Here is a 26,711-nt window from a genome sequence, read left to right as displayed (position 1 = left end):
TTAAAAAGATGTCTTCCTCCATTGGGAGGGGTGACCAAACTTCCTAGTCTAGTTGTCTACAGTGTACACGAGTTCTACAGGGGTTTCAGCTCGTTCCTGTAGGGACACATTTCTAACACGGTTATTGATCAATTAGTAAATATGAATGTTAATGAAAAGGTTTTGTAAAACAACAACACCATGTTTGACTTACAGAGTCAACATGAATCTTCTAAGATTAAAAGTCACCATAATTTGGCGTTGAAGCTTCAATCAACCCATCCTTTTTCTGTTCATCATCGGGGGATATAAATCGGGGCGCGCAGGATTGAATCACGTTCTATATTTAGATGTTTAATACATATTTTAATAATGAATTTTAGCTTGAATAAGTTTCATATCTATAAATAAAACTAGAGAAACTTTAAGGATGGACAGACTAAATCTTTCACTCAGCTGGCCATGGTGTAACTCAGTTGGTTGAACTGTAGATTCCTATCACCCCGTAGACCCGGCTTCGATTCTTATCGAGGCGCTCGGCAGGAATATGTTCTATTCCGAAGACCGGGTAGAATTGTTCTGTAGACATACTTTATAACGAGACACAGCACGGCACGCCCACGATAAGAAAATCAATGTATTATGACGTCATAGGATGATCTGTGAATGACGTCACAATAGAAATGGCATTGTGACGTCACAGTTCTGATGAGTCCGTAACAACAGTACAGTGACACGACTGTATTGTTGTCCACGATGGTTACTCACAGATTTTGACAAGTTGGCATGAACGAGCGCCACGATGCACTGTACAACCGAGCGCGTGGTGTTCTCAACCAGAACATCAAACGACTCTGGTTTAAAGTTAATCCTTATTTGGAGAAGAAGGACACGCTCGACGCACACCCAGAGTCGCCTACACGCTTTATCCAGCCTCTGCAGTCGACCATTCTGAGCGAAAGTTTACTTGACCACAAAACAAGGGAACACCGAGAACTTGAAATAGGTAAGTAGTTATATTAATAATGTACCGACCGATGTGATACCTAGTAATACTGTACCGACCACTATGTACCGACCACTATGATACTAGTTATACTGTACCGACCACTATGTTCCGACCACTATGATACTAGTTATACTGTACCGACCACTATGATACTAGTTATACTGTACCGACCACTACAATACTAGTTATACTGTACCGACCACTATGATACTAGTTATACTGTACCGACCACTATGATACTAGTTATACTGTACCGACCACTATAATACTAGTTATACTGCACCGACCACTATGTACCGACCACTATGATACTAGTTATACTGTACCGACCACTATAATACTAGTTATACTGTACCGACCACTATGTACCGACCACTATGATACTAGTTATACTGTACCGACCACTATGTACCGACCACTATGATACTAGTTATACTGTACCGACCACTATGATACTAGTTATACTGTACCGACCACTACAATACTAGTTATACTGTACCGACCGATATGATACTAGTTATACTGTACCGACCACTATGATACTAGTTATACTGTACCGACCACTATGTACCGACCACTATGATACTAGTTATACTGTACCGACCACTATAATACTTGTTATGCTGTACCGACCACTATGATACTAGTTATACTGTACCGACCACTATGATACTAGTTATACTGTACCGACCACTATAATACTAGTAATACTGTACCGACAACTATGATACTAGTTATACTGTACCGACCACTAAGATACTAGTAATACTGTACCGACCACTATAATACTAGTAATACTGTACCGACCACTTTGATACTAGTTATACTGTACCGACCACTATAATACTAGTTATACTGTACCGACCACTATGATACTAGTTATACTTTACCGACCACTATGATACTAGTTATACTGTACCGACCACTATGATACTAGTAATACTGTACCGACCACTATGATACAGTGTACTAGTTATACTGTACCGACCACTATGATACTAGTAATACTGTACCGACCACTATAATACTACTTATACTGTACCGACCACTATGTACCGACAACTATGTACCGACCACTATGATACTATAGTGAACTCACGTGTTGTCAAGCACAATATATGGTCACTGAATATAAATATATACTCACCAAGTGGTCTAAGTAGACTGGTGAGCAGATATGGTTCACAATAATATCTTAGTAAAGACGAGCACGTCTGGTTCGGGTGGCTGGTATAAAAAAAAACTCAGCGCCTTCCTGTCAGAACCACGGAGACACCCGGAGTTGCCCGAATGACTACGGAATCCCGACAAGGAAGACAACTCTGGCGGACTAGTCCCAGTTTCACTACACTCCTCCCCGTTTTCATGCTCCTCCATACCGACAGCAAAACACACACCTTCGCAGAAAAGTTCCTTGCTCCAAGGAAAGTCCCGGAAAATGTGGCCACATATATTTTGATAAATTATGAACAGTTCATAACATAAAAACAATAACAAGTGAAACTTTCAGCTCGCAAGGACTAGCGTCATGAAAGTTCACGGTCCCTATAACTTGTACAGCTCTCGGGCATTGGCGGTCGCACACTCCAGGATTTCGGGTGTCCGAGCGTCCAGATGTGCTGCTACTACAGCCGATGTCTCCCCAATGTACGCTGGTGTACTAACCCGTGCCTTCCCAGGGGGAAAGTAGGGAGAATCGGTCTCTAGCAGCAACCTGTTCCACGGGATGGCCTTGAGTCCTTCCAGCTGCGGGTTTTCGAAAACGCGGACAGCGGCAGTTACACCGAAATACGTGTTCGGAAACTTCCGCAGCCACCCCCTGACAATATCGCTCTTTCCCATGAAACAGTGAACATGAATCCTCTGCTCACTGGAGCATACATCCTCCACCATACCCAGAGCGGATCTGTACACTTCCGTGCCATGGCTATCTCCCTTGACTCCTCTTAAGTGTAGCACTAGGGGTTGATCAGGCCGAGCCATCCCCAGGAGTTTAGCGAAGACCTCCTCCTGACGCGACCATCTCGAGATGGGTATGGTCCGGTCTAGGCCACACTCTCCTAGAGCCACTACCTTGGGATGATCCAGCAGACGTTGGAGACAAATGTTCCGCTCAACGGTGAGTGTCTCATAGTGTTTGGGATGGACACCCACTGCTACCCTCCATGGTCCATGCAACTCAAAGTCCACAGGGGGGTATGTGTTGGGTTCGCTGAACACAACAATGCCTCCGACAACATTCACTGGAATGCTTGGGGTCTCCGCCACGGCATCCGAATAGCTATAAGCCAGCAAATCCTCGACGGTATGTCCACTGCTCTTTCCCCAGATCTGGCGTCTGGTCCTGTCACGGTGGAAATGACTGTCGATGACGTCAGGGCTGCTGGGCACGCTAAGGGTAGGCAACGCCGTCTCCTTGTCATCGGAATTGACTTCATCCACCACGTAGAACTCTTCCAAACCTGGAGGTAAATCTGCTTCGGCCGACGACTCTGGAGATGCCGGCTGCAGTGCTGTTGCGGCTGCTTCCTCGAATGGTGGTTCCACTGTAAGTCGGACAACTCTAAAGTTGTAAAACTCTGTTCGTTGCGCCGGCGTACAGACGTCCAACATAGCGATCAGACATCTCCAGAACAGTAACACAGCAAGAGAGTTCACAGGATGTAGAGAGAACTCTGTAGGCTCTTGGACTCCCAACAAACTACAAGCTTGCCGGAAGACCTCGAGGTGACAAGGGTCCAGGACGCTCCCTTTCGGAATCATCCTCGACTCATTGACTTGGTCCACAGCTGCATGGAGAGTGGTTTTCCTGCCATATGCTAGGCGAACCAATGATTTCAAAGCCTCTATCTGGTTGGGGACGTTAGAACTGACATCGGAAAACACCATCGGTAAGTGCTTGGTTACGGCATGGCGTTTCGCTCGCCTGTCCTTAGACGTACATCCAGACAGAGGGCAGTAGAGTGGTGCGGTCTTGGGCTGTTGGGCTGGGGGCTGATGTCTGGCGACCTTGCACAGTGGCGAATCCGTTGACCCGGTGACAGAGTCCTTTTTCCCGACATTCTTTTGACGTTCCTCTGAGGGGGTCCAGAAACACCCACACCACTTCCATGGTGCGGATCACTTCCATGGTGCGGACGACAAAGCTGGGCTCCCGTCCTAGGTATCACTGGTGCAGGCATCAGGCACAAAGTCCCAGAATGAGGTGGAGGACCTGACGATGAAACTTCAAAATCCACCACTTCACCCCTCGACATCGGCACTGATGGCAATGACGACACAGGTTCTGACAAGTCCATGCTCTCCTGATTAGATGGTGTAGGGGCATCAGACGTGAGGTCCAACTTGTCCGAATCCATGTCCGCACCCGCCTCATCCAGCTTACCTGATTTGGCGTCTCCCCGGAAGACAGACAGAGACGAGTCTGTCTGCAGGCGTACGTCCTTGCACATCTCGGGCGCTGGTGCTGGAGCTGTGGCCACAGGTTTCCTCTTGGGTCGAGACAGCTTGCTCCCGTCCAGAGATGGCAAGTTTCCGTCGATCCATTCATCCCAGAGATCACACCGACAGTTGGTTCTGGTCTCCCTAATCCACCACCTGTTCGACCTACGGGCGGCCAGCTTGTACTGCAGAAGGACTGCTTCCTGAAGCTCTGGGACGGCTAAAGACACTATGGACATGTAAAATGCCATAGGCTCCAGCAACGTCCCTTCATGGCTCACTCTCCGGACACACTGAGTGACATATTCCTCAGGTCGTCGGAGAGCTGCTAGGGTTGCTTTGCTGGATCCTCCCTGCTTCTGTTGGGCCTTCCATTGTCGCTTAGGTGTCCTAGGGCTGTCAGACATGCTTCTGTAAAAAGATAAGATCTAGTTACACCCTGGTAGACATTCTGGACAGAGATACACATCAATTAGCTCGGCGTGCTCCTTGGTTACATTTACGCAAGAACCATGATACCATTCCCTACATTCCTCACATTGTATCATCAGTCCCCCGTTATCAGGGCCACGACATAGACAGAACGCACTGTCCTCAGCTGTTGCTACAGCCGGTTGACCCTGTTTACTCTTAGCGCGGAGTTCGCGTTGTCTGAGTAACCAGGCGGGTAAATCTCTGTCTCGACAAGGCTTGAGACGCTCATGGTTTATCGTCACAAGTTTCTTTCGGAGCATGATTTCGTACACATACACCGTGAGTTTACGGACTACCAGGGCTGGTCCTTTCCAGGTTGGGGAGAGTTTGCTACACTTACCCTTGACTGTGGCTGTATCTAGCACGTACACAGCATCACCCACGGAATATGAACTTGTGAATGTTTTAAGGTCATAGTCCCGCTTGTTGATAGCCTGACTGGTAACCAACTTACTACGAGCGGTTTCGTGAGCGGACTGTATTTCCGTAACCAGATGGGATACATATTCCTCATAATTCTCATGATCCTCGGGATGAGGGCCTGGAAACATGAGGTCGACTGGTGTATTTACCTCTCTCCCCAGCATTAACAGGTTTGGTGTGAACCCAGTGCTACGGTTGACGGCAGATCTTATAGCCCCGGCGAGTTGTGGCAAGAACTCGTCCCATTGACCAGTAGACCGACTCGTGAAACATCGCACTGCGTCCATGACCGTTCGGTTAAACCTTTCCACTTGTCCGTTGGAAGAGGGTCTAAAAGGTGTTGTCCGAGCTTTGTGTATATGGAGCCTATCACAGAGCTGTTTGAATAGGTGACTTTCAAAATTGGTCCCTCGATCCGTGAATATTTGGAAAGGAAAGCCAAATCTTGAGAAAAAGTGATTAACTGCTGCCTTAGCCGTTTCCTCTGCGGTCTGGTTAGGCAGTGGTATACACTCTACCCATTTTGTGAATTGGTCCACTATCATCAAGATGTATGTATTGCTGTTTCTTGAAATAGGAAACGGACCCATAAAGTCCAAGTGAACCCTCTCCATAGGGGCACTAGCATGATAAGATGTAAGCTTACCTCTAGCTTTCCTATTTGGTTTTTTTGTTCCTGTTACAAGTTGAGCATGTAGCAACGTAGTTTTTGATGTCCCTCAACATGTTGAACCCAATAAAACTTGTCCTTACAACGTCCAATAGTTCTCTCCTGTCCTTGATGTCCAGTGGAAAGTAAGTCATGGGATAGGACCAGTATGTCCTTTCTCAAGTTCTTGGGCACCACTAACAGTTTTTTGCCCAGACAGTTGTTGTCCCGCTTCCACAACACACCTTCTTTATCCAAGGAGAATAACTCTTTGTTTAGCCATTAGTGTTTTGATTCCTTGCTGCTCAACATAAGGATATTCTCAGCAGGAGCTTCTCGTGACTCAAGCCAAGGAAATACAAGGCTTAAATTCGGATCTTCCCGTTGAGCTTTCCTAACTTCCTGCCATGAGTAGCCTTTAACCCAGTCTGGCTTGTCCCCATCCCTGACGACGGCTCTGACTGTTGGTGTTAGATGAGCTAGAGATACAGCTTCGTCTACTGAGTTGATAAAACTGCTCCATTCCTCGTGTCGTTTAGCACAGTAAGTGCACCCATCACACGGAAAATCTTCCAGCAACACACTGTGTCGGAACTCCTGGCAATCAGCTTCCTCCTGCAGCCGTGACAAAGCGTCAGCATTCACATGTTTACTCCCAGGACGATGATGAATCTCCATCCAATACTGGCTTAACTCCTCCAGCCAACGAGCGAGTTGACCGTTAGGGTTTTTGAAATTCATCAACCATTGGAGACTGCTGTGATCAGTTCTCACTTCGAAATGACGTCCCAGCAGGTAATGACGAAAATGCCTTGTGAATCTCACAACTGCAAGAAGTTCTTTCCTCGTCGTACAGTATTTACGTTGTTCTGGCGTCAATGCAAAGCTACAGTAGGAGATACATCTCTCCTCTCCATTCTGTACCTGTAATAACTCTGCGCCAATAGTGTAATCTGACGCGTCCGTGTCCAGAATAAACTTGTCTTCCGTTGTAGGGATTGTCAACACAGGAGCACTACACAAAGCTTTCTTGAGTTCCTCAAAGGCATCCTGTTGCTCCGCTTCCCAATGGAACTTGTTTTTCCCTGTCAGTGCGTACAACGGTACAGAAAATTCAGCAAAGTTCTTTATGAAACTCCTGTGATAGTTAGCAAACCCACAGAATCGTTCCACATCTTTGGTACACTTAGGGGTTGGCCACGTCCTCATAGTCTCAACTGACCCTTCACTCACTTTCATTCCTTCGCGTCCGACTACTCTGCCAAGGTACTCAACTTCTGTTTTGAAGAGATCACATTTCTTCGCTTTTAATTTGATCCCGTACTGACGGAACCTTTCGAACACTTGGGCTAAGTTGTCCATATGCTCCTCAAATTCCTACCAAGTACTAGGACATCATCCAGAAAAGCGAGTACAATGTTCCAGTGTAGACCTCTCAGTACCAGGTTCATCACTCTGCAGAACGTGCTTGGGGCGTTGGTTAGACCAAAGGGCATTCTCTTGAACTGGTAAAGACCATACTTAGTAGTAAAGGCCGTTTTACACTTGTCCTCGTCCTTGACCTTAATCTACCAATAGCCCCAGGTGGCGTCCAGCTTTGAGAACCACATGTTGCCGGATAATGTATCTATGCACTCCTCCACTAAGGGTAAAGGAAACACATCCTTCTTTGTGACCTTATTGAGGGCGCGATAATCTATACACCATCTCACGCTTCCATCACGTTTTCGTACCAGCACTGGAGACGATGCCCATTCCGACATGGACGGTTCGATCACATCAGCCTTAAGCATTTTCTCCAAGTGTTTCTCCTCCTCCCCCACAAAACAACTAGGGGTCCTTCGGAATCTCTGCTTAATAGGGCTCGCATCACCTGTGTCGATGGCATGCTCTATTGCTCTGAAATTACCTATGTCAAACTCATGTGACGAAAACACATCGGCATAACTTATCAACAACTGTTTTAAGCTAGCACGTTGGTACTCGTCACGTCCCAAGCATGACCGCTGGTAAAGATCCTGTAGGTGTTCTGGGATCTCCGAGTTGTCATTCATTGAGGTTTGTAGGGTACGAAAGGTGGCTTCTGGTTTATTTCCGTCCTCGGGGAGTATCTCATCTACTTCATACGCCGTACCAACTCGTTGATTCTTAAAAAGTGTAACTTTTCTGTCAGACAAGTTGATAAAAGACATTGTTGGAACCTGCTTACCCTCGATACAAACACGACATGCAAACATGGTTCTAACCTCCGGCTGTACAAGGTATGGCTTGTCCTCAAGGGGGTTGGTCTGGGACACACTGTAACTGGAGTACTGATCTCGCAGGTACAGAAACCCGTCGGGCAGTTCTGATCCTAACAGTGGAGACAGCATGCACAGAGGCCTCAGTCTTTGGCTCAAAGGGTACCACTTTATCCTGAATATGAAAGGAGTTCTCCTTCATATTCACTGTAGCCTTATGTTTAGTCATGAAGTCTAGTCCAATCAGCATATCATCCTCAATAGGTGCGACATACAGATTTTCCTTAAACTCCAAGCTATCAATTACTACACTTGTTGTATCAAGTAAATACCCTATCATCTTCATTTCTCTACCAGCACCGCGCAAGGTAAACTCCGCTTTTATCCCGGGTTTTGTTTCTAACGCCCGACACACCCTATCAGAGATCAAAGTAACCTCTGACGCGGTATCAATAATCGCGTTGATCTGCTTACCTTGGACTGATACTGGTATTTCAATCATCGATGACGACTTCAGCTGTCGGATGACTAAGGGACGCTCCGTTTCTTGTAGGCCATCTTTACCTCGGATCAGACATTGGCCTTCTAGCCTGATCCCTGCCCGTTTAAATCTTCTGAGAAAGACACTTGCTTCGCTGGCTTATTAGCGTCTTTTTTCTTTGGACAGTCCCTGACCATATGTCCAAACCCGTCACAATAGAAACACCGTCCATTGTTGGGTGACGGTGACCTTGACCTTTGACCTGACTGGCTGGCTGATCTGGGTTCTGATTTTATGGATTCCAGATTGCGCAGCAATGCTTTGAGGTCCGCCTGCATGCGCTCCATTCTCTCGTCGAGGCTATCAATCCGGGTGCCTACTGAGGGATTTGTAGATTTGCTTGTTTGTCTAGCCCGACGACCTTGGAATGCACATTTAGCTGGTTCCTCTTCATCGCTGTCACTTGTTCCTGCGTCCTGAGACAGCAAAACTTCGCGTATGTCGCGCTTCGCGGAATTCTTGTCATGTATGGTCTGGTGATTAAACTGATAACTTTTTATCTTGTCTAGCACCAGCTCCACTGATTCCAAATTCAAGTTCGCGACATACTCGCCTGCTTCTTTGTCCACACACCCGTGACAAATTATCTTGACTGCTTGCTTCTGCATGTAGTCTTCAGGCAAGTTAGGGTACGCATGTAAAGCTAACTGCAGTACCCTGTCAGCCCAATCCTCAATAGTTTCCACAGCCTTTTGGTGAGACGTGGCCAACTTGTCCTGGGCGGTATCCGGTAACAACATGCCACCGAACCTCTTCTCCAGTCTCTGAAAAAAAGGTCGTTGAATCCAATGCCAACATTCCTCTGCACAGTCGTCGCATAAAAATCACTGGCTTTCCCTTCGAGAGTCCAACATAAACAGTCTTTCATCTCGTTGAGAGTCCAGTTTTTCACTTCAGCGTACCTCAGGAACTTGTGCTTAAAACCCATCCAGTTCTCCTTACCGTCAAATTTTAAGCCTTTTGGCAAGATATCATTAGTCCGGCGATCGTTTCCGCCACGTCCGGCTGGTACCCTCTGCCGTTGACCTTGAGGCTGACCTTGAAGCTGACCTTGGGGTCGACCTTGACGTTGACCCTGATAACCTTGGAGCTGACCCTGGGGTTGACCTTGGTTATCCTGAAGCTGACCTTGAGGTTGTCCTTGATAACCTTGGGGCTGACCTTGGGGTTGACCTTGGTAATCTTGTAGCCTACCTTGAGGGTGACCTAGATAAGCGTTGGGTTGACCTTGGGGTTGACCTGGATAAGCTTGGGGTTGACCTTGATAAACTTGGGGTTGACCTTGAAAATCTTGAAACTGCCCCTGTGGTCCCCGGGGTGTCATTGATGGATAACCAGGTGGTGGTGGCACTTGGTACCCACCATATTGATTATATCCATACTGTCCATACATGTTTTCCATAGGGATACATGGGTGGATATCCAGGCACGTAACCGTAACCTGGAGGCGGTGGTGGCATATACTGATGGGGTACCTGACCTGACATTGGTGCCTGGCCAGGCATTCCACCATACACGCCATTATTCATATAAGGAGCTGGGGGATATGCGCCAGTTGGGACTTGGCTATATGGGTACGTTTGAACCTGTGGTACATAACCCTGTACAGCACCTTGGTATGCTGTCCCTGATGTGGGTATGGGAGTGGTGTCACCAGTGTTGGGTCCAGTAGAAAACATGGTATTACCCATTAATGTTGGTGTGACAGGGGGCCTCCCTAATGGAGGAGGGGTTACCCTGTTGTTCCCACCAGCCATAGGCAGTCCAGCAGCCTTAAATGGGCTAAACTGACCCTGAGAACTGGCTCTAGGACTTTTGGGTCTAGTACCTAGGGACATACCTGTAGTAGTAGGCTCCTGGGTTACAGGTGTTTCCATAATATGATTTTTAGCATCAATCAGTTCAACAACATTTGCATACATTGTGCTAATGCCAGAATCTGATTGCTGCATTACAGGCTTAGTATCTGTCTCTGGTTGAAATTTGTGCTTTTCATCCCCTTCTCCCATAAAGTAATCTGGGTTGGGCTCAAAGTCCAAAAAGTCCATTAACTCCTGGGCTTTAACATTTTTGATATCACCCAGGTGCTCCTTAGTGATATTACCCACTACATTTCTAGCATCTATAATCTTTTTTGCCACTTTCTCTCCCACCCCAGAGAGAGTTCGAAGCTCCTTCTCCGTGGCAAAGTTAATTTTAACTAGCCCTCTAGGTTCTTTACCTTCCCCTACTCCTGCCATATTTATAAAATGATTGAATACGTGTTATTCTTAAGTAAACGTAACCTAGGAACACACGTTAGTTCAAACACACACAAAATTTAATACAGGATACACAGTTATTTTAAATTGCAATATAAAAACATATAAACATATCTCAAGAAAAGTTATGAACTAGAACGCAATAAATATTCGACAAAATATTGACTGCCAAGTATTGACAACCGCAAGAATGTCGAAAAAATTTACCGGAAGTTGAACAAGGTTATTCTCGAGACATTAAAAAACGCATGCAAACAACAATTATCTGCACGCAAAATACAAGAAATATGTCACTAAATGTAATGACTGGAGTTTTGACAATATATCACTGTTTGCCGACGACGCCAAATATAGTGAACTCACGTGTTGTCAAGCACAATATATGGTCACTGAATATAAATATAAGCTCACCAAGTGGTCTAAGTAGACTGGTGAGCAGATATGGTTCACAATAATATCTTAGTAAAGACGAGCACGTCTGGTTCGGGTGGCTGGTATCACAAAACTCAGCGCCTTCCTGTCAGAACCACGGAGACACCCGGAGTTGCCCGAATGACTACGGAATCCCGACAAGGAAGACAACTCTGGCGGACTAGTCCCAGTTTCACTACAATACTTTGTTTGTTTTTGTTTAACGTCCTACTAACAGCCAGGGTCATTTAAGGACGTGCCAGGTTTGGAGGTGGAGGAAAGCCGGAGTACCCGGAGAAAAACCACCGACCTACGGTCAGTACCTGGCAACTGCCCCACGTAGGTTTCACTATGATACTAGTTATACTGTACCGACCACTATGATACTAGTAATACTGTACCGACCACTATGTACCGACCACTATGATACTAGTTAGACTGTACCGACCACTATGTACCGACCACTATGATACTAGTTATACTGTACCGACCACTATAATACTAGTTAGACTGTACCGACCACTATGTACCGACCACTATGATACTAGTTATACTGTACCGACCACTATGTACCGACCACTACAATACTAGTAATACTGTACCGACCACTAGGATACTAGTTATACTGTACCGACCACTAGGATACTAGTTATACTGTACCGACCACTATGATACTAGTTATACTGTACCGACCACTATAATACTAGTTATACTATACCGACCACTATGATACTAGTAATACTGTACCGACCACTATGATACTAGTTATACTGTACCGACCACTATAATACTAGTTATACTGTACCGACCACTATGATACTAGTAATACTGTACCGACCACTATGATACTAGTTATACTGTACCGACCACTATGATACTAGTTATACTGTACCGACCACTATGATACAAGTTATACTGTACCGACCACTATAATACTAGTTATACTGTACCGACCACTATGATACTAGTAATACTGTACCGACCACTATAATACTAGTTATACTGTACCGACCACTATGATACTAGTTATACTGTACCGACCACTATGATACTAGTTATACTGTACCGACCACTATAATACTAGTTATACTGTACCGACCACTATAATACTAGTAATACTGTACCGACCACTATGATACTAGTAATACTGTACCGACCACTATGATACTAGTTATACTGTACCGACCACTATAATACTAGTAATACTGTACCGACCACTATAATACTAGTTATACTGTACCGACCACTATAATACCTAGTAATACTGTACCGACCACTATGATACTAGTAATACTGTACCGACCACTATGATACTAGTTATACTGTACGGACCACTATAATACTAGTTACACTGTACCGACCACTATGATACTAGTTATACTGTACCGACCACTATAATACTAGTAATACTGTACCGACCACTATAATACCTAGTAATACTGTACCGACCATTATAATACTAGTTATACTGTACCGACCACTATGATACTAATAATACTGTACCGACCACTATGATACTAGTTATACTGTACCGACCACTATGATACTAGTAATACTGTACCGACCACTATAATACTAGTTATACTGTACCGACCACTATAATACTAGTTATACTGTACCGACCACTATAATACTAGTAATACTGTACCGACCACTATGATACTAGTTATACTGTACCGACCACTATGATACTAGTAATACTGTACCGACCACTATGATACTAGTTATACTGTACCGACCACTATAATACTAGTTATACTGTACCGACCACTATGATACTAGATATACTGTACCGACCACTATGATACTAGTAATACTGTACCGACCACTATAATACTAGTTATACTGTACCGACCACTATGATACTAGTTATACTGTACCGACCCCTATAATACCTAGTCATACTGTACCGACCACTATAATACTAGTAATACTGTACCGACCACTATAATACTAGTTATACTGTACCGACCCCTATAATACTAGTAATACTGTACCGACCACTATGATACTAGTTATACTGTACCGACCACTATGATACTAGTTATACTGTACCGACCACTATAATACTAGTTATACTGTACCGACAACTATAATACTAGTAATACTGTACCGACCACTATAATACTAGTAATACTGTACCGACCACTATGATACTAGTTATACTGTACCGACCACTATGATACAAGTTATACTGTACCGACCACTATAATACTAGTAATACTGTACCGACCACTATGATACTAGTTATACTGTACCGACCACTATAATACTAGTTATACTGTATCGACCACTATAATACCTAGTAATACTGTACCGACCACTACAATACTAGTAATACTGTACCGACCACTATGATACTAGTTATACTGTACCGACCACTATAATACTAGTAATACTGTACCGACCATTATAATACTAGTTATACTGTACGGACCACTATAATACTAGTTACACTGTACCGACCACTATGATACTAGTTATACTGTACCGACCACTATAATACTAGTAATACTGTACCGACCACTATAATACCTAGTAATACTGTACCGACCATTATAATACTAGTTATACTGTACCGACCACTATGATACTAATAATACTGTACCGACCACTATGATACTAGTTATACTGTACCGACCACTATGATACTAGTAATACTGTACCGACCACTATAATACTAGTTATACTGTACCGACCACTATAATACTAGTTATACTGTACCGACCACTATAATACTAGTAATACTGTACCGACCACTATGATACTAGTTATACTGTACCGACCACTATGATACTAGTAATACTGTACCGACCACTATGATACTAGTTATACTGTACCGACCACTATAATACTAGTTATACTGTACCGACCACTATGATACTAGTAATACTGTACCGACCACTATAATACTAGTTATACTGTACCGACCACTATGATACTAGTTATACTGTACCGACCCCTATAATACCTAGTAATACTGTACCGACCACTATAATACTAGTAATACTGTACCGACCACTATAATACTAGTTATACTGTACCGACCCCTATAATACTAGTAATACTGTACCGACCACTATGATACTAGTTATACTGTACCGACCACTATGATACTAGTTATACTGTACCGACCACTATAATACTAGTTATACTGTACCGACAACTATAATACTAGTAATACTGTACCGACCACTATAATACTAGTAATACTGTACCGACCACTATGATACTAGTTATACTGTACCGACCACTATGATACTAGTTATACTGTACCGACCACTATAATACTAGTAATACTGTACCGACCACTATGATACTAGTTATACTGTACCGACCACTATAATACTAGTTATACTGTATCGACCACTATAATACCTAGTAATACTGTACCGACCACTACAATACTAGTAATACTGTACCGACCACTATGATACTAGTTATACTGTACCGACCACTATAATACTAGTAATACTGTACCGACCATTATAATACTAGTTATACTGTACCGACCACTATAATACCTAGTAATACTGTACCGACCATTATAATACTAGTTATACTGTACCGACCACTATGATACTAGTAATACTGTACCGACCACTATAATACTAGTTATACTGTACCGACCACTATGATACTAGTAATACTGTACCGACCACTATGATACTAGTTATACTGTACCGACCACTATAATACCTAGTAATACTGTACCGACCACTATAATACTAGTAATACTGTACCGACCACTATGATACTAGTAATACTGTACCGACCACTATAATACTAGTTATACTGTACCGACCACTATAATACTAGTAATACTGTACCGACCACTATGATACTAGTTATACTGTACCGACCACTATAATACTAGTTATACTGTACCGACCACTATGATACTAGTAATACTGTACCGACCACTATAATACTAGTAATACTGTACCGACCACTATGATACTAGTTATACTGTACCGACCACTATAATACTAGTTATACTGTACCGACCACTATAATACTAGTTATACTGTACCGACCACTATAATACTAGTTATACTGTACCGACCACTATAATACCTAGTAATACTGTACCGACCACTATAATACTAGTACATTTGTAATACTGTACCGACCACTATAATACTAGTTATACTGTACCGACCACTATGATACTAGTTATACTGTACCGACCACTATGATACTAGTTATACTGTACCGACCACTATGATACTAGTTATACTGTACCGACCACTATAATACCTAGTAATACTGTACCGACCACTATGATACTAGTTATACTGTACCGACCACTATGATACTAGTTATACTGTACCGACCACTATGATACTAGTTATACTGTACCGACCACTATAATACCTAGTAATACTGTACCGACCACTATGATACTAGTTATACTGTACCGACCACTATGATACTAGTTATACTGTACCGACCACTATGATACTAGTTATACTGTACCGACCACTATGATACTAGTTATACTGTACCGACCACTATGATACTAGTTATACTGTACCGACCACTATGATACTAGTTATACTGTACCGACCACTATAATACTAGTAATACTGTACCGACCACTATGATACTAGTTATACTGTACCGACCACTATAATACTAGTAATACTGTACCGACCACTATGATACTAGTAATACTGTACCGACCACTATGATACTAGTAATACTGTACCGACCACTATAATACTAGTAATACTGTACCGACCACTATGATACTAGTGATACGGTACCGACCACTATAATACTAGTTATACTGTACCGACCACTATAATACTAGTTATACTGTACCGACCACTATGATACTAGTTATACTGTACCGACCACTATAATACTAGTTATACTGTACCGACCACTATGATACTAGTTATACTGTACCGACCACTATGATACTAGTTATACTGTACCGACCACTATGATACTAGTTATACTGTACCGACCACTATGATACTAGTTATACTGTACCGACCACTATGATACTAGTTATACTGTACCGACCACTATGATACTAGTTATACTGTACCGACCACTATAATACTAGTAATACTGTACCGACCACTATGATACTAGTGATACGGTACCGACCACTATAATACTAGTTATACTGTACCGACCACTATAATACTAGTTATACTGTACCGACCACTATGATACTAGTTATACTGTACCGGACACTATGATACTAGTAATACTGTACCGACCACTATGATACTAGTTATACTGTACCGGACACTATGATACTAGTTATACTGTACCGACCACTATGATACTAGTTATACTGTACCGACCACTATGATACTAGTTATACTGTACCGACCACTATGATACTAGTTATACTGTACCGACCACTATGATACTAGTAATACTGTACCGACCACTATGATACTAGTTATACTGTACCGACCACTATGATACTAGTAATACTGTACCGATCACTATAATACTAGTTATACTGTACCGACCACTATGATACTAGTTATACTGTACCGACCACTATGATACTAGTTATACTGTACCGACCACTATGATACTAGTTATACTGTACCGACCACTAACATACTCATACTTCTGTACCGGACACTACAATTCTCGTATTTCTGTACCGGACACTACAATTCTCGTATTTCTGTACCAGACACTAACATACTCGTATTTCTGTACCGGACACTACAATTCTCGTATTTCTGTACCGGACACTAACATTCTCGTATTTCTGTACCGGACACTAACATTCTCGTATTTCTGTACCAGACACTACAATTCTCGTATTTCTGTACCGGACACTACAATTCTCGTATTTCTGTAGCGGACACTACAATTCTCGTATTTCTGTACCGGACACTACAATTCTCGTATTTCTGTACCAGACACTACAATTCTCGTATTTCTGTACCAGACACTACAATTCTCGTATTTCTGTACCAGACACTAACATACTCGTATTTCTGTACCGGACACTACAATTCTCGTATTTCTGTATCGGACACTTACATACCTCTATATCTGTACCGACCACTATGCTACGTGTTACCGGACACTATATATAAGATACTCCAAGAACGAGAAATATAGAGTACAAACCTCCCCAGACTGGAGTCAGTCAAACCAGAATGCTGATATGGTATTTGTTCTGGTTGTTTGAGTTTTGAGACACCAAATTAATATGTCCTGACTTAAACACCAATTACATTACGTATACGTTATATAACATAGTAACACAATTGACGAAGGAAGACAACATTTTGACTCGTTCCCTGACCGGGCCTCGAACTCACAATCTACGGCACCCAATCGCCTAGCCAGAAATACCCGCAGCTTATATATTGCTGCGCCACATCGGCGCTCTTATTATTGATATATTAGATATACATATATATACATTATATAACATAGTAACACAACTGACGAAGGTAGACAACTTATATATATACATTATAAAAAAATGTATATACTTTATTTATATGTGAAGCCCCTGTCACACTTGACCGGATTGGTGTACCGGACATCAACGGATAGAATTTTTTGTTATCCGGTGGTATACGGTGGCAAAGTTGTCAGTCCGGTAGAAAAATCCAAACTGACGACGTACTTGCACCGAATATGGAACGGATAAAACGTACCAATAACGAACATACGGCTACCGTACTACCAACCGGGTGTCTTCGAATGAGTAACGAACAACAAATGAACATGAACCGGTGAATCAGGACGTGTACAGGATGCATTCCGGACAAACCGAACACCTAACGGACATTAACGCGCGCGTGCAGAAAAAAAACAAGATATAGCAGTTCTACCATGAGTTGGTCATATAGACCGAACTGCCTTCGTCCCTCCGGGCTCAGCCATGACATCGACCAATAACGTCTTCGCTGTTGCCTGCGGTGCCTTCTCCTGTGGGAAAGGTACTGGTGAAGGTCCATCTGAACATTGTTCATATGCATTTCTGCCTGCAGCAAGGCGGCCCTAAACTGCACAGAAACTTTAGTCTGACATTCCATGCTGACAACTGTCTGTGAATCTAATTTGGAATCTTCCAAGAACCTTTTTATATGCCTGCGATAATTAATCAGTTTCTGTCGGTAGTCAGTTCCTCCCCCTGTAGGTATCCTGTAGGTATTCTGCATTCATCCGTTCTGTGCGTGTTATCCTTTTTCAGTCCGTTTGTCTATTCGTCGTGTCCGGTGTTAATCCTGCAAGCATCCTGTGTTTGTCCGTTATGTGTTCGTTATGTGTCCGCTGAAGGTCCGGTTTATGCGTGGCGTATGCGTTCAAGTTTCATCAACGGACAGGGTAACGCATGCCCCCCGTACACCTACCGCATATAAACGAACAATGACAGGATATATACAGGACAAAACGGACATGCACAGGACAGCCAACGAATATATATATCCGTTACTGTCCGTTTCAAGTTTTGTGCATGCACAAAACTTTCCAACGGATACCACCGGACGTACCGTACATCACCCGACATGAAACGAATGAACCGAACATAAAACGGACATAAAACGGATATTGACGAACATCACCGGATATCCAAAAATGGTATCCGTTTCACGTCCGGTGGCCCAATCCGGTAAAGTGTGACAGGGGCTTTATATAAATACAGTACATTATAAATACAATTTATATATATTATACATTATATGATTTCACAGGTGGATTCTGGGAGTTCCTCTACTCAGACCAATGGAGTGGTCACTGCTCGGTACGTGTGATGGAGGGTCAGTTACTAGAGACAATGATGGCGGTCCTACACGCGCTGGAAAGGGACGGGGAAGTGATCCACAAGAAAACGCATGCGTACGCGCGAAATGAGCGCGAGAGGCGGGGTTGTTACAGACTTGCCAATCAAGAGGTACTACGTTGATTAGATCTCTCCGTGGCAGATTGTCAAATGTGAAAAACAATGTTTACATTTATATAGAAGCATTGCCTCCAAGGGGACACGTGGTACACGCTCCCAGCTTCATCAACACCCGCTTCTGATTTCTATATTTACAGAGGGAAAACATCACTGAATTTAAGGGGAAATCCTAGCTAAGGAACTTTTTGACATTCTGTAGAGCTTTCTTTTGGGGGGAAAACAAGCCAAGGAATGGCTATAAGTTAAGGAATATCGGTGAAACTAAGGATTTACATAATGCATGATTTACATAATACATGATTTAAAGATATTGAACGATATAAATGCACAGTAGATCCAACCTATGTAAATATTTTAACTATTCCGCGGCTGTCTGCCTCTTTACACATGCGTATATGTTTTAGGGGTGTGACACAGTGCAGGAGACACTTCTGTTGGAGTTTACGTATTATGGCCGCCGGAAGCAGAGATCACCACAAAGCACGGCTGATTCAAGCAGTGGCTACCCTGGTAGCGGGGGTGGTACCACCACATTGGGATCTGCGTCCCCTTCCTGTCCCTCGAGCAACGAAACATCTACAGCTGTCCCAAACATCCACAGCTCACCAAAACCGCCAAGTAAGCGAGCTTATGATGTCTGTAAATCGAGATTATAATATTTGTGATATGTGTCGCCATAGTAATCTAGTCATGGCTACCGTATGTGTATCAAATTTACCGATAAATAATTTACAAATAACTAAGATATGTGTGTGTAGTTTGGTTATATAGGGAGGTGGACACGGTTGTTTACACCTCGCGCTGACTACCTTTGTTTATATACAAATGCTTTCCTTTGTAGACATCACTAAACCCACACGTCGAAGACGGCAAAGTGCCCCAAATATTCGAAGAACGGTGCCGAAGAATACACAACGCCGCCTGTCCCGAATTCCAGATACCGCGGAAGAAGGCAAAAATTTAACCAATGAATCTGAACGTCAAGATCGGAATTTTCTTTTAGAGCTTCCTGATTTCCAATCTAACATCAGTAGTGAGAGTAGCGATTTCCGAACGACAAACGCAATTGTTCGGAATCTCTCCAGACTCCCCTGCTCGGAAAAGATACCATATACGGGAAACGGCACTATGGAGGAATTTGGTCTTCAAAATGAAAACCTACTAACAGAGGACGGGGTGGAATTATGGGAGGAAATGATGTACTTAAGTGATGTTAAATCGAAAAGTGCGATGGAAACATCATCAATGAAACTCAGACGATACATGAATGAAAAATACCAAGCGATAAAGGAAAAGGAGGATTTGTACGCAGAGTGGGAAAAGCAACGAATTTCAGCTTTCAAACCTGTGTCGAAATATGCTGAAATGGACGCCGAAGAAAGCAGTAGTTCTTCTGGAGTACAATATCGATTTCTCGACACCGTTCCGGATTTCGAGGATTTTCTCCTGATATTAGAAGAGGATTCAAAGTTTGATCCTAGATTTAAAAGAGCAAAACAAATCAGTAGGAAAATCGCCAAGAGGTACAACATCGCGAAGGAAAACATTTCTGGTATAGCTGGTGCCGAGAATGAAAAGAAAACGCAAAATACGTCCTCAAGATTACCGCCGATCTCAGAGAAAGGCAACCAAACGAAGAAAAGCTTTCGTTCGAGTGATAACAAATCTCGGATGTCGTCCAAGACTCCGACAGGTTCCCGTAGAATCTCCGCGTTTGGCAGAGGCAGTGTAACGAGTATGTATGTAAACGAGAAAGTGGACAACGAGAAAACAGCCCACGAAGTTGGAGTTGTCACAGCTTCAAAGTCCTGTGAGAAACATGTACTTGAGCATGGTGGGCGGCGCAGTTCTCATAGAGGATCCATGTGTAAAGGATTGACTCTAAAGGACAATAAGAAAAAGAAAAAAACACAAGAGGAAGTCCCCTCGATATACCTGACATCTCCTGCCGGCGCAAACTATCTGTTGTACCAACCTGTGTCAACAAAGGTGGAGTCAAAGAGGCGAGGGACGCTACACACAGCTAATACGTCTGGTCCAATTGCAGAAGTGGAATTCGAACAAGAACCATCAGAGAAAGCAGTTGGTAGAATTGATCAGAGTGAGAAAGGAGTCTCAAAAGATAACGTGTATTCAAGTGACGACGAGCAGGATGATACGACAGATATCCAAAAACTGTTTGATACCAGAAAGCTCAACAAGCAATACAGCTTCGAGCGTTTGCGCGGGAAGAACTTCCACAAGAAGAAGCCGGCGTTTTTTGGTGTCCTTAAGAAATACTATAAAATGCAGAAAGTCGCCGATGCGTTTACTAGCCACAAATCTAAACGTAAATCGGTGTTTCAACGTCTGCTTGATAAAGACAGGCAGCGTCATGAATCAGATACGGATGTGGTAGGGAAACTGAAGACCTACAACTTCCTGTACCACAGACAGAGGACAAAGACTGAGGTCGATAAGTGCGATTTCAGCAGTCTCTCTATGGATATCTTCCGAGATAATCTCATCCGGGCACTCGATGACTTCGTCGTTAGGAAAGAACGGGTCGTGTCAAATATTGGCGCGAAAAGTACAACACACATAACCTTCACTAAACAATCTATTTTTAATCACAGAGAATGAAGATCGTGAGTTGTGACGTCACAAACATCATACGATACAACCTGGTAACAATTTGTGGTTTGATGTTAATAAGACGATTTCTAACCTTTCACTGTCTTTGTTCAAATGTTTTCAATATAATGTTCGTCTTTTTACTGTGTTTAGCCCTTCTTTCCTGTATCCCCACTTCAACTGTTAACAAGAGGCCCATGGGCCTTAACGGTCACCTGATTTTTGAAATATTTCAGTAAATTTGAATGAAAGAATGAATTTCAAAACAAATAAAACAAATGATAAGTCAAAAATGTGATTTCCCTATAACTATAGTAAAGTTTATCCCCTCCCATGGGGCAAACGCGAGACCCCAGGGCTAGGAAATTCACAATTATGGTAAAGCACCTTAAGACCCTTCGATCTGTGAAGAGTATTTTATTCTACCTTATTTGGGTTGTAAGAAGAAGATTTTTGAAATTTCAGTTAATTTGACCCTTTTTGGCCCCGCCCATCAGCCCCTGGGGATCAGTCAGGGCCAACATGTACATCAAACTGTCATCCCAAGCTGATAACGTTAACGAAGTTAGAATGAATTCCAATAAAAATCCAACAAATAATAGTCAAAAATGTGATTTCCCTATATAAACTATAGTAAAGTTTACCCCCTCCCCAGGGGCAAACGTGAGACCCCAGGGTCATGAAATTCAAAATTTTGGTAAAGCACCTTAAGACCTTTCCATCTATGAAAAGTATTTGATTCTACCATATCTGAGAGTAGAGAAGAGGATTTTTGAAATTTTAGTCAATTTGACCCTTTTTGGCCCCGCCCCTCAGGCCCCTGGGGGGTGGGGACCATATAATTCACAATTTTGGTTCACCCTCAGCCATGGAAGCTTCCTCTAAAATTTCATTGAATTTAGTTCAACAGTTTTTAAGAAGAAGTTAAAAAATGTTGTTTTCGAATGCAATATACACAACTAGGTACCAAGAGAAGTTTACATTTGAGATATGAGAAAAATCATTTAAGGAAATAGCAATAATAAACTTAAATCGTCAAAATCCCAAGATGACCGGCCATGTTGTTTTCCGATTGGGCCCAAAATGCAATATGCACCACCAGGGACCATTGGGAAACTGAAATACACAAATGTATGTAATTTGAGAAAGATTCCTTTAGTACTTTCTGAGAAATAGTGATAAGAATTATTTACAGATGGACGACAGATGACGGACCGAGGGATGACGGACCACAGAAAAATACAATTAATACTATTTTGTGAAGACTTCTCTTTACTTTTCCAAAGGTTCAGTTACTTGCCCAGATGTCGTACTTCCTACTTGTGTCAGTCTGCCCAGATGTCGTACTTCCTACTTGTGTCAGTCTGCCCAGATGTCGTACTTCCTACTTGTGTCAGTCTGCCCAGATGTCGTACTTCCTACTTGTGTCAGTCTGCCCAGATGTCGTACTTCCTACTTGTGTTACCTGGCCTTTAAACACATAAATAGGGTTAAAATTAAAAAAAAAAAAACAAGTGAAATGTTTGACGAGTTTATTTGTCAATGATAACATGTCCCATAGTTATACACCCTATAGCTACATGTAGTTGAGGTTTGATACCTGCTTCAGCTGTATAAATACCGACATCCTCTCTGTAAACCACTAACATGGTATATACACAGGTCCTTACCTAACAATAACGGTAAGTCACATTGTAAATATTTCTACAACGCCCACACCTCTCACATCAGTAAAGGCTGGAATACTGCCACATCTCTCACATCAGTAAAGGCTGTGAAATACTGTCACACCTCTCACATCAGTAAAGGCTGTGAAATACTGTCACACATCTCACATCAGTAAAGGCTGTGAAATACTGTCACACCTCTCACATCAGTAAAGACTGTGAAATACTGTCACACCTCTCACATCAGTAAAGGCTGTGAAATACTGCCACACCTCTCACATCAGTAAAGGCTGAAATACTGTCACACCAGCTCTCACATCAGTAAATACTGTGAAATACTGTCACACCTCTCACATCAGTAAAGACTGTAAAATACTGTCACATCTCTCACATCAGTAAAGACTGTGAAATACTGTCACACATCTCACATCAGTAAAGACTGTAAAATACTGTCACATCTCTCACATCAGTAAGACTGTGAAATACTGTCACACATCTCACATCAGTAAAGACTGTGAAATACTGTCACACATCTCACATCAGTAAAGACTGTGAAATACTGTCACACCTCTCACATCAGTAAAGACTGTAAAATACTGTCACATCTCTCACATCAGTAAAGGCTGTGAAACACTGCCACATATCTCACATCAGTAAAGGCTGTGAAATACTGTCACACCTCTCACATCAGTAAAGGCTGTGAAATACTGTCACACCTCTCACATCAGTAAAGGCTGTGAAATACTGCCACACCTCTCACATCAGTAAAGGCTGTGAAATACTGCCACATATCTCACATCAGTAAAGGCTGTGAAATACTGCCACACCTCTCACATCAGTAAAGACTGAAATACTGTCACATCTCTCACATCAGTAAAGGCTGTGAAATACTGTCACACCTCTCACATCAGTAAAGACTGTGAAATACTGTCACACCTCTCACATCAGTAAAGGCTGTGAAATACTGCCACATCTCTCACATCAGTAAAGACTGTGAAATACTGATAAACAGACATCTGTACAAGATCAACACGGACTTCTGTAATAATCAATAGTCAATGTTGAAATAAACAGTGAAAAGGAGAAAACACCTCCCTCCCCCAGAGGAGATATTCAAGGAGACACGCTGAAAATGATTCCCCGGTTAATATCTGGTCAGTTGTTTTAGTCATTACACTTTAAATGTGAGCATAAACCGAAGGAACTATGAACTTCACAAAAACAAAGAAAAGATGCAAAATGAAATAAAATACAGTTTGTGACCGATACTCGGACAAATATTGTCGTTTAATGTGGACCCAGCCTTCTATACAAAGTCCTTCGACAGGTTGGATTGCTCCCTTGTTACACATACCGGGGGCAATACTTTGGTCATTTCATTTTTGAAATTTCAAATATTACTCATTAACGTATAACAACTGTTGATACTGGCATCCCAATATACAACATTAACATACATTTACTGTGGATACTGGCATCCCAATATACAACATTAACATACATTTACTGTGGATACTGGCATCCCAATATACAACATTAACATACATTTACTGTGGATACTGGCATCCCAATATACAACATTAACATACTGTGGATACTGGCATCCCAATATACAACATTAACATACATTTACTGTGGATACTGGCATCCCAATATACAACATTAACATACTGTGGATACTGGCATCCCAATATACAACATTAACATACATTTACTGTGGATACTGGCATCCCAATATACAACATTGACATACATTTACCAAGCACTATTGTAAAAATACTTGTCACACAACAAAAACTACTGATGGAAATGAACGTGACAGTGCAAGTTTAAGTCACAAAACACAAGATTGATATATAAATGGTTCAAAACTGCCCATATTTACAAATCTCTGTACATAGCAGATACCATCGACAGAAGGTTTTGTTATCATGATCAGAACCATCCGATAAAAGGATTCCATGGACACTTTCTCTTCAAGCTCATTTTCTAGAAAAAAATCTTGAAATATTTACAGATTTAAAAAAAATCAAAAAAATCCAAGGATTTTTTTTAACATCTTCTGTTATTTCAAACAAAATTGGAAAGTGATTATCTTGACTCCGACTGAAGGTGTCTTGGTCTGTAAGATCAATACTTACCCACACATGATACCCCTAACAGGGACATATCATTGTTATGGTTTATTGTTGTGAATTTGACCAAAATATTTAGCAATGGGAGGTTTGTCCAACCGAAGTGATTTCATCAGAGTAGCACCCTAAAAAGACCCAATCCATAGAATTTATTTCTGAAATCATCCCATAGACTAGTACCGGTTATGTTTTATTTGAATAGTCTTGATCAATGTTTGTCTTTTTATCTGTAAATTTTGTTGGTATTTCATACATTTCCAGGTGGCTAGCGAATTCATATCAAATTTGCTCAAACAAATGAAAATGTTCCTTTCTACAGTATGATTAAACAACAAGTAAAGTGTCCTCGAATGGCCCACACTAAAGGTATCGCCTGTGACCCTGAAACCCAAACTTGTCAGAGATATAATGGTACTTAATCTTTGTCTGAAGTTTGATCAAAAGTCTTCCAGGAATGAAGTCACTAAAGCATGGACAAATTTGGGCATTACGTATACGTACAGACTACATACATACAAGAGGATGGAGGGGAATCCTACAGTCCCCACACAGTTTCACCAAAAGGGGACTAATAACAAAAACATACTTCACTAACTACTGTGAGATACAACTACACAGGCTGAAAAGTCTTCCACATTGCTTTGGGGAATAATATCGTGCAATATACATTTTATGATTTATACCTGAAAAAAAAAATTAAAAAAAAACAAAACAGAAAGAGTTTTCTGCCACAAACAATGTAAAGTTAAAATGCCCAAGATATTTCAGTGGTCACATCGACTAAATCTAGGTTATTACATTTTACAAGTTTAAAATATGGCTGATCAACTGAACCAGACAAATACACCATTAAAAAGTAAGTAGTATAAAATATAAAATGGCAGGAAATTAATCCGACAGTTTTATCATTTTTGAAGTAATTTTGCATTCCTGGATGATTTCTGGTTGAAAACCAGTGTTAC

At 42.2% G+C, this 26,711-nt stretch overlaps 1 protein-coding gene and 1 long non-coding RNA gene across 2 annotated transcripts; one reads left to right on the top strand and one right to left on the bottom strand.

The window, feature by feature from the left end:
• Window positions 1-708: 708 nt before the first annotated feature.
• Window positions 709-22,222, top strand: LOC117339576. The gene is made up of 4 exons (XM_033901263.1): window positions 709-985; window positions 19,126-19,325; window positions 19,739-19,952; window positions 20,176-22,222. The coding sequence occupies exons 1-4, from the start codon at window positions 766-768 to the stop codon at window positions 21,954-21,956; spliced, it is 2,415 nt and encodes an 804-aa protein (XP_033757154.1). The 5' UTR covers window positions 709-765; the 3' UTR covers window positions 21,957-22,222.
• Window positions 22,223-23,464: 1,242 nt separating this feature from the next.
• On the bottom strand, window positions 23,465-25,224 carry LOC117339570. The gene is made up of 2 exons (XR_004535266.1): window positions 23,739-25,224; window positions 23,465-23,666 (listed from the first exon to the last, which is right to left on the bottom strand). It is a non-coding gene; the product is annotated as an uncharacterized LOC117339570 (long non-coding RNA).
• Between the last annotated feature and the right edge of the window lie 1,487 nt (window positions 25,225-26,711).

Source organism: Pecten maximus, chromosome 1, assembly GCF_902652985.1.
Source record: "Pecten maximus chromosome 1, xPecMax1.1, whole genome shotgun sequence".
In the NCBI taxonomy this organism is placed as follows: domain Eukaryota; kingdom Metazoa; phylum Mollusca; class Bivalvia; order Pectinida; family Pectinidae; genus Pecten; species Pecten maximus.
The sequence above is the reverse complement of the archived record's forward strand: the minus strand, read 5'-3'. Positions and strand labels throughout refer to the sequence as shown.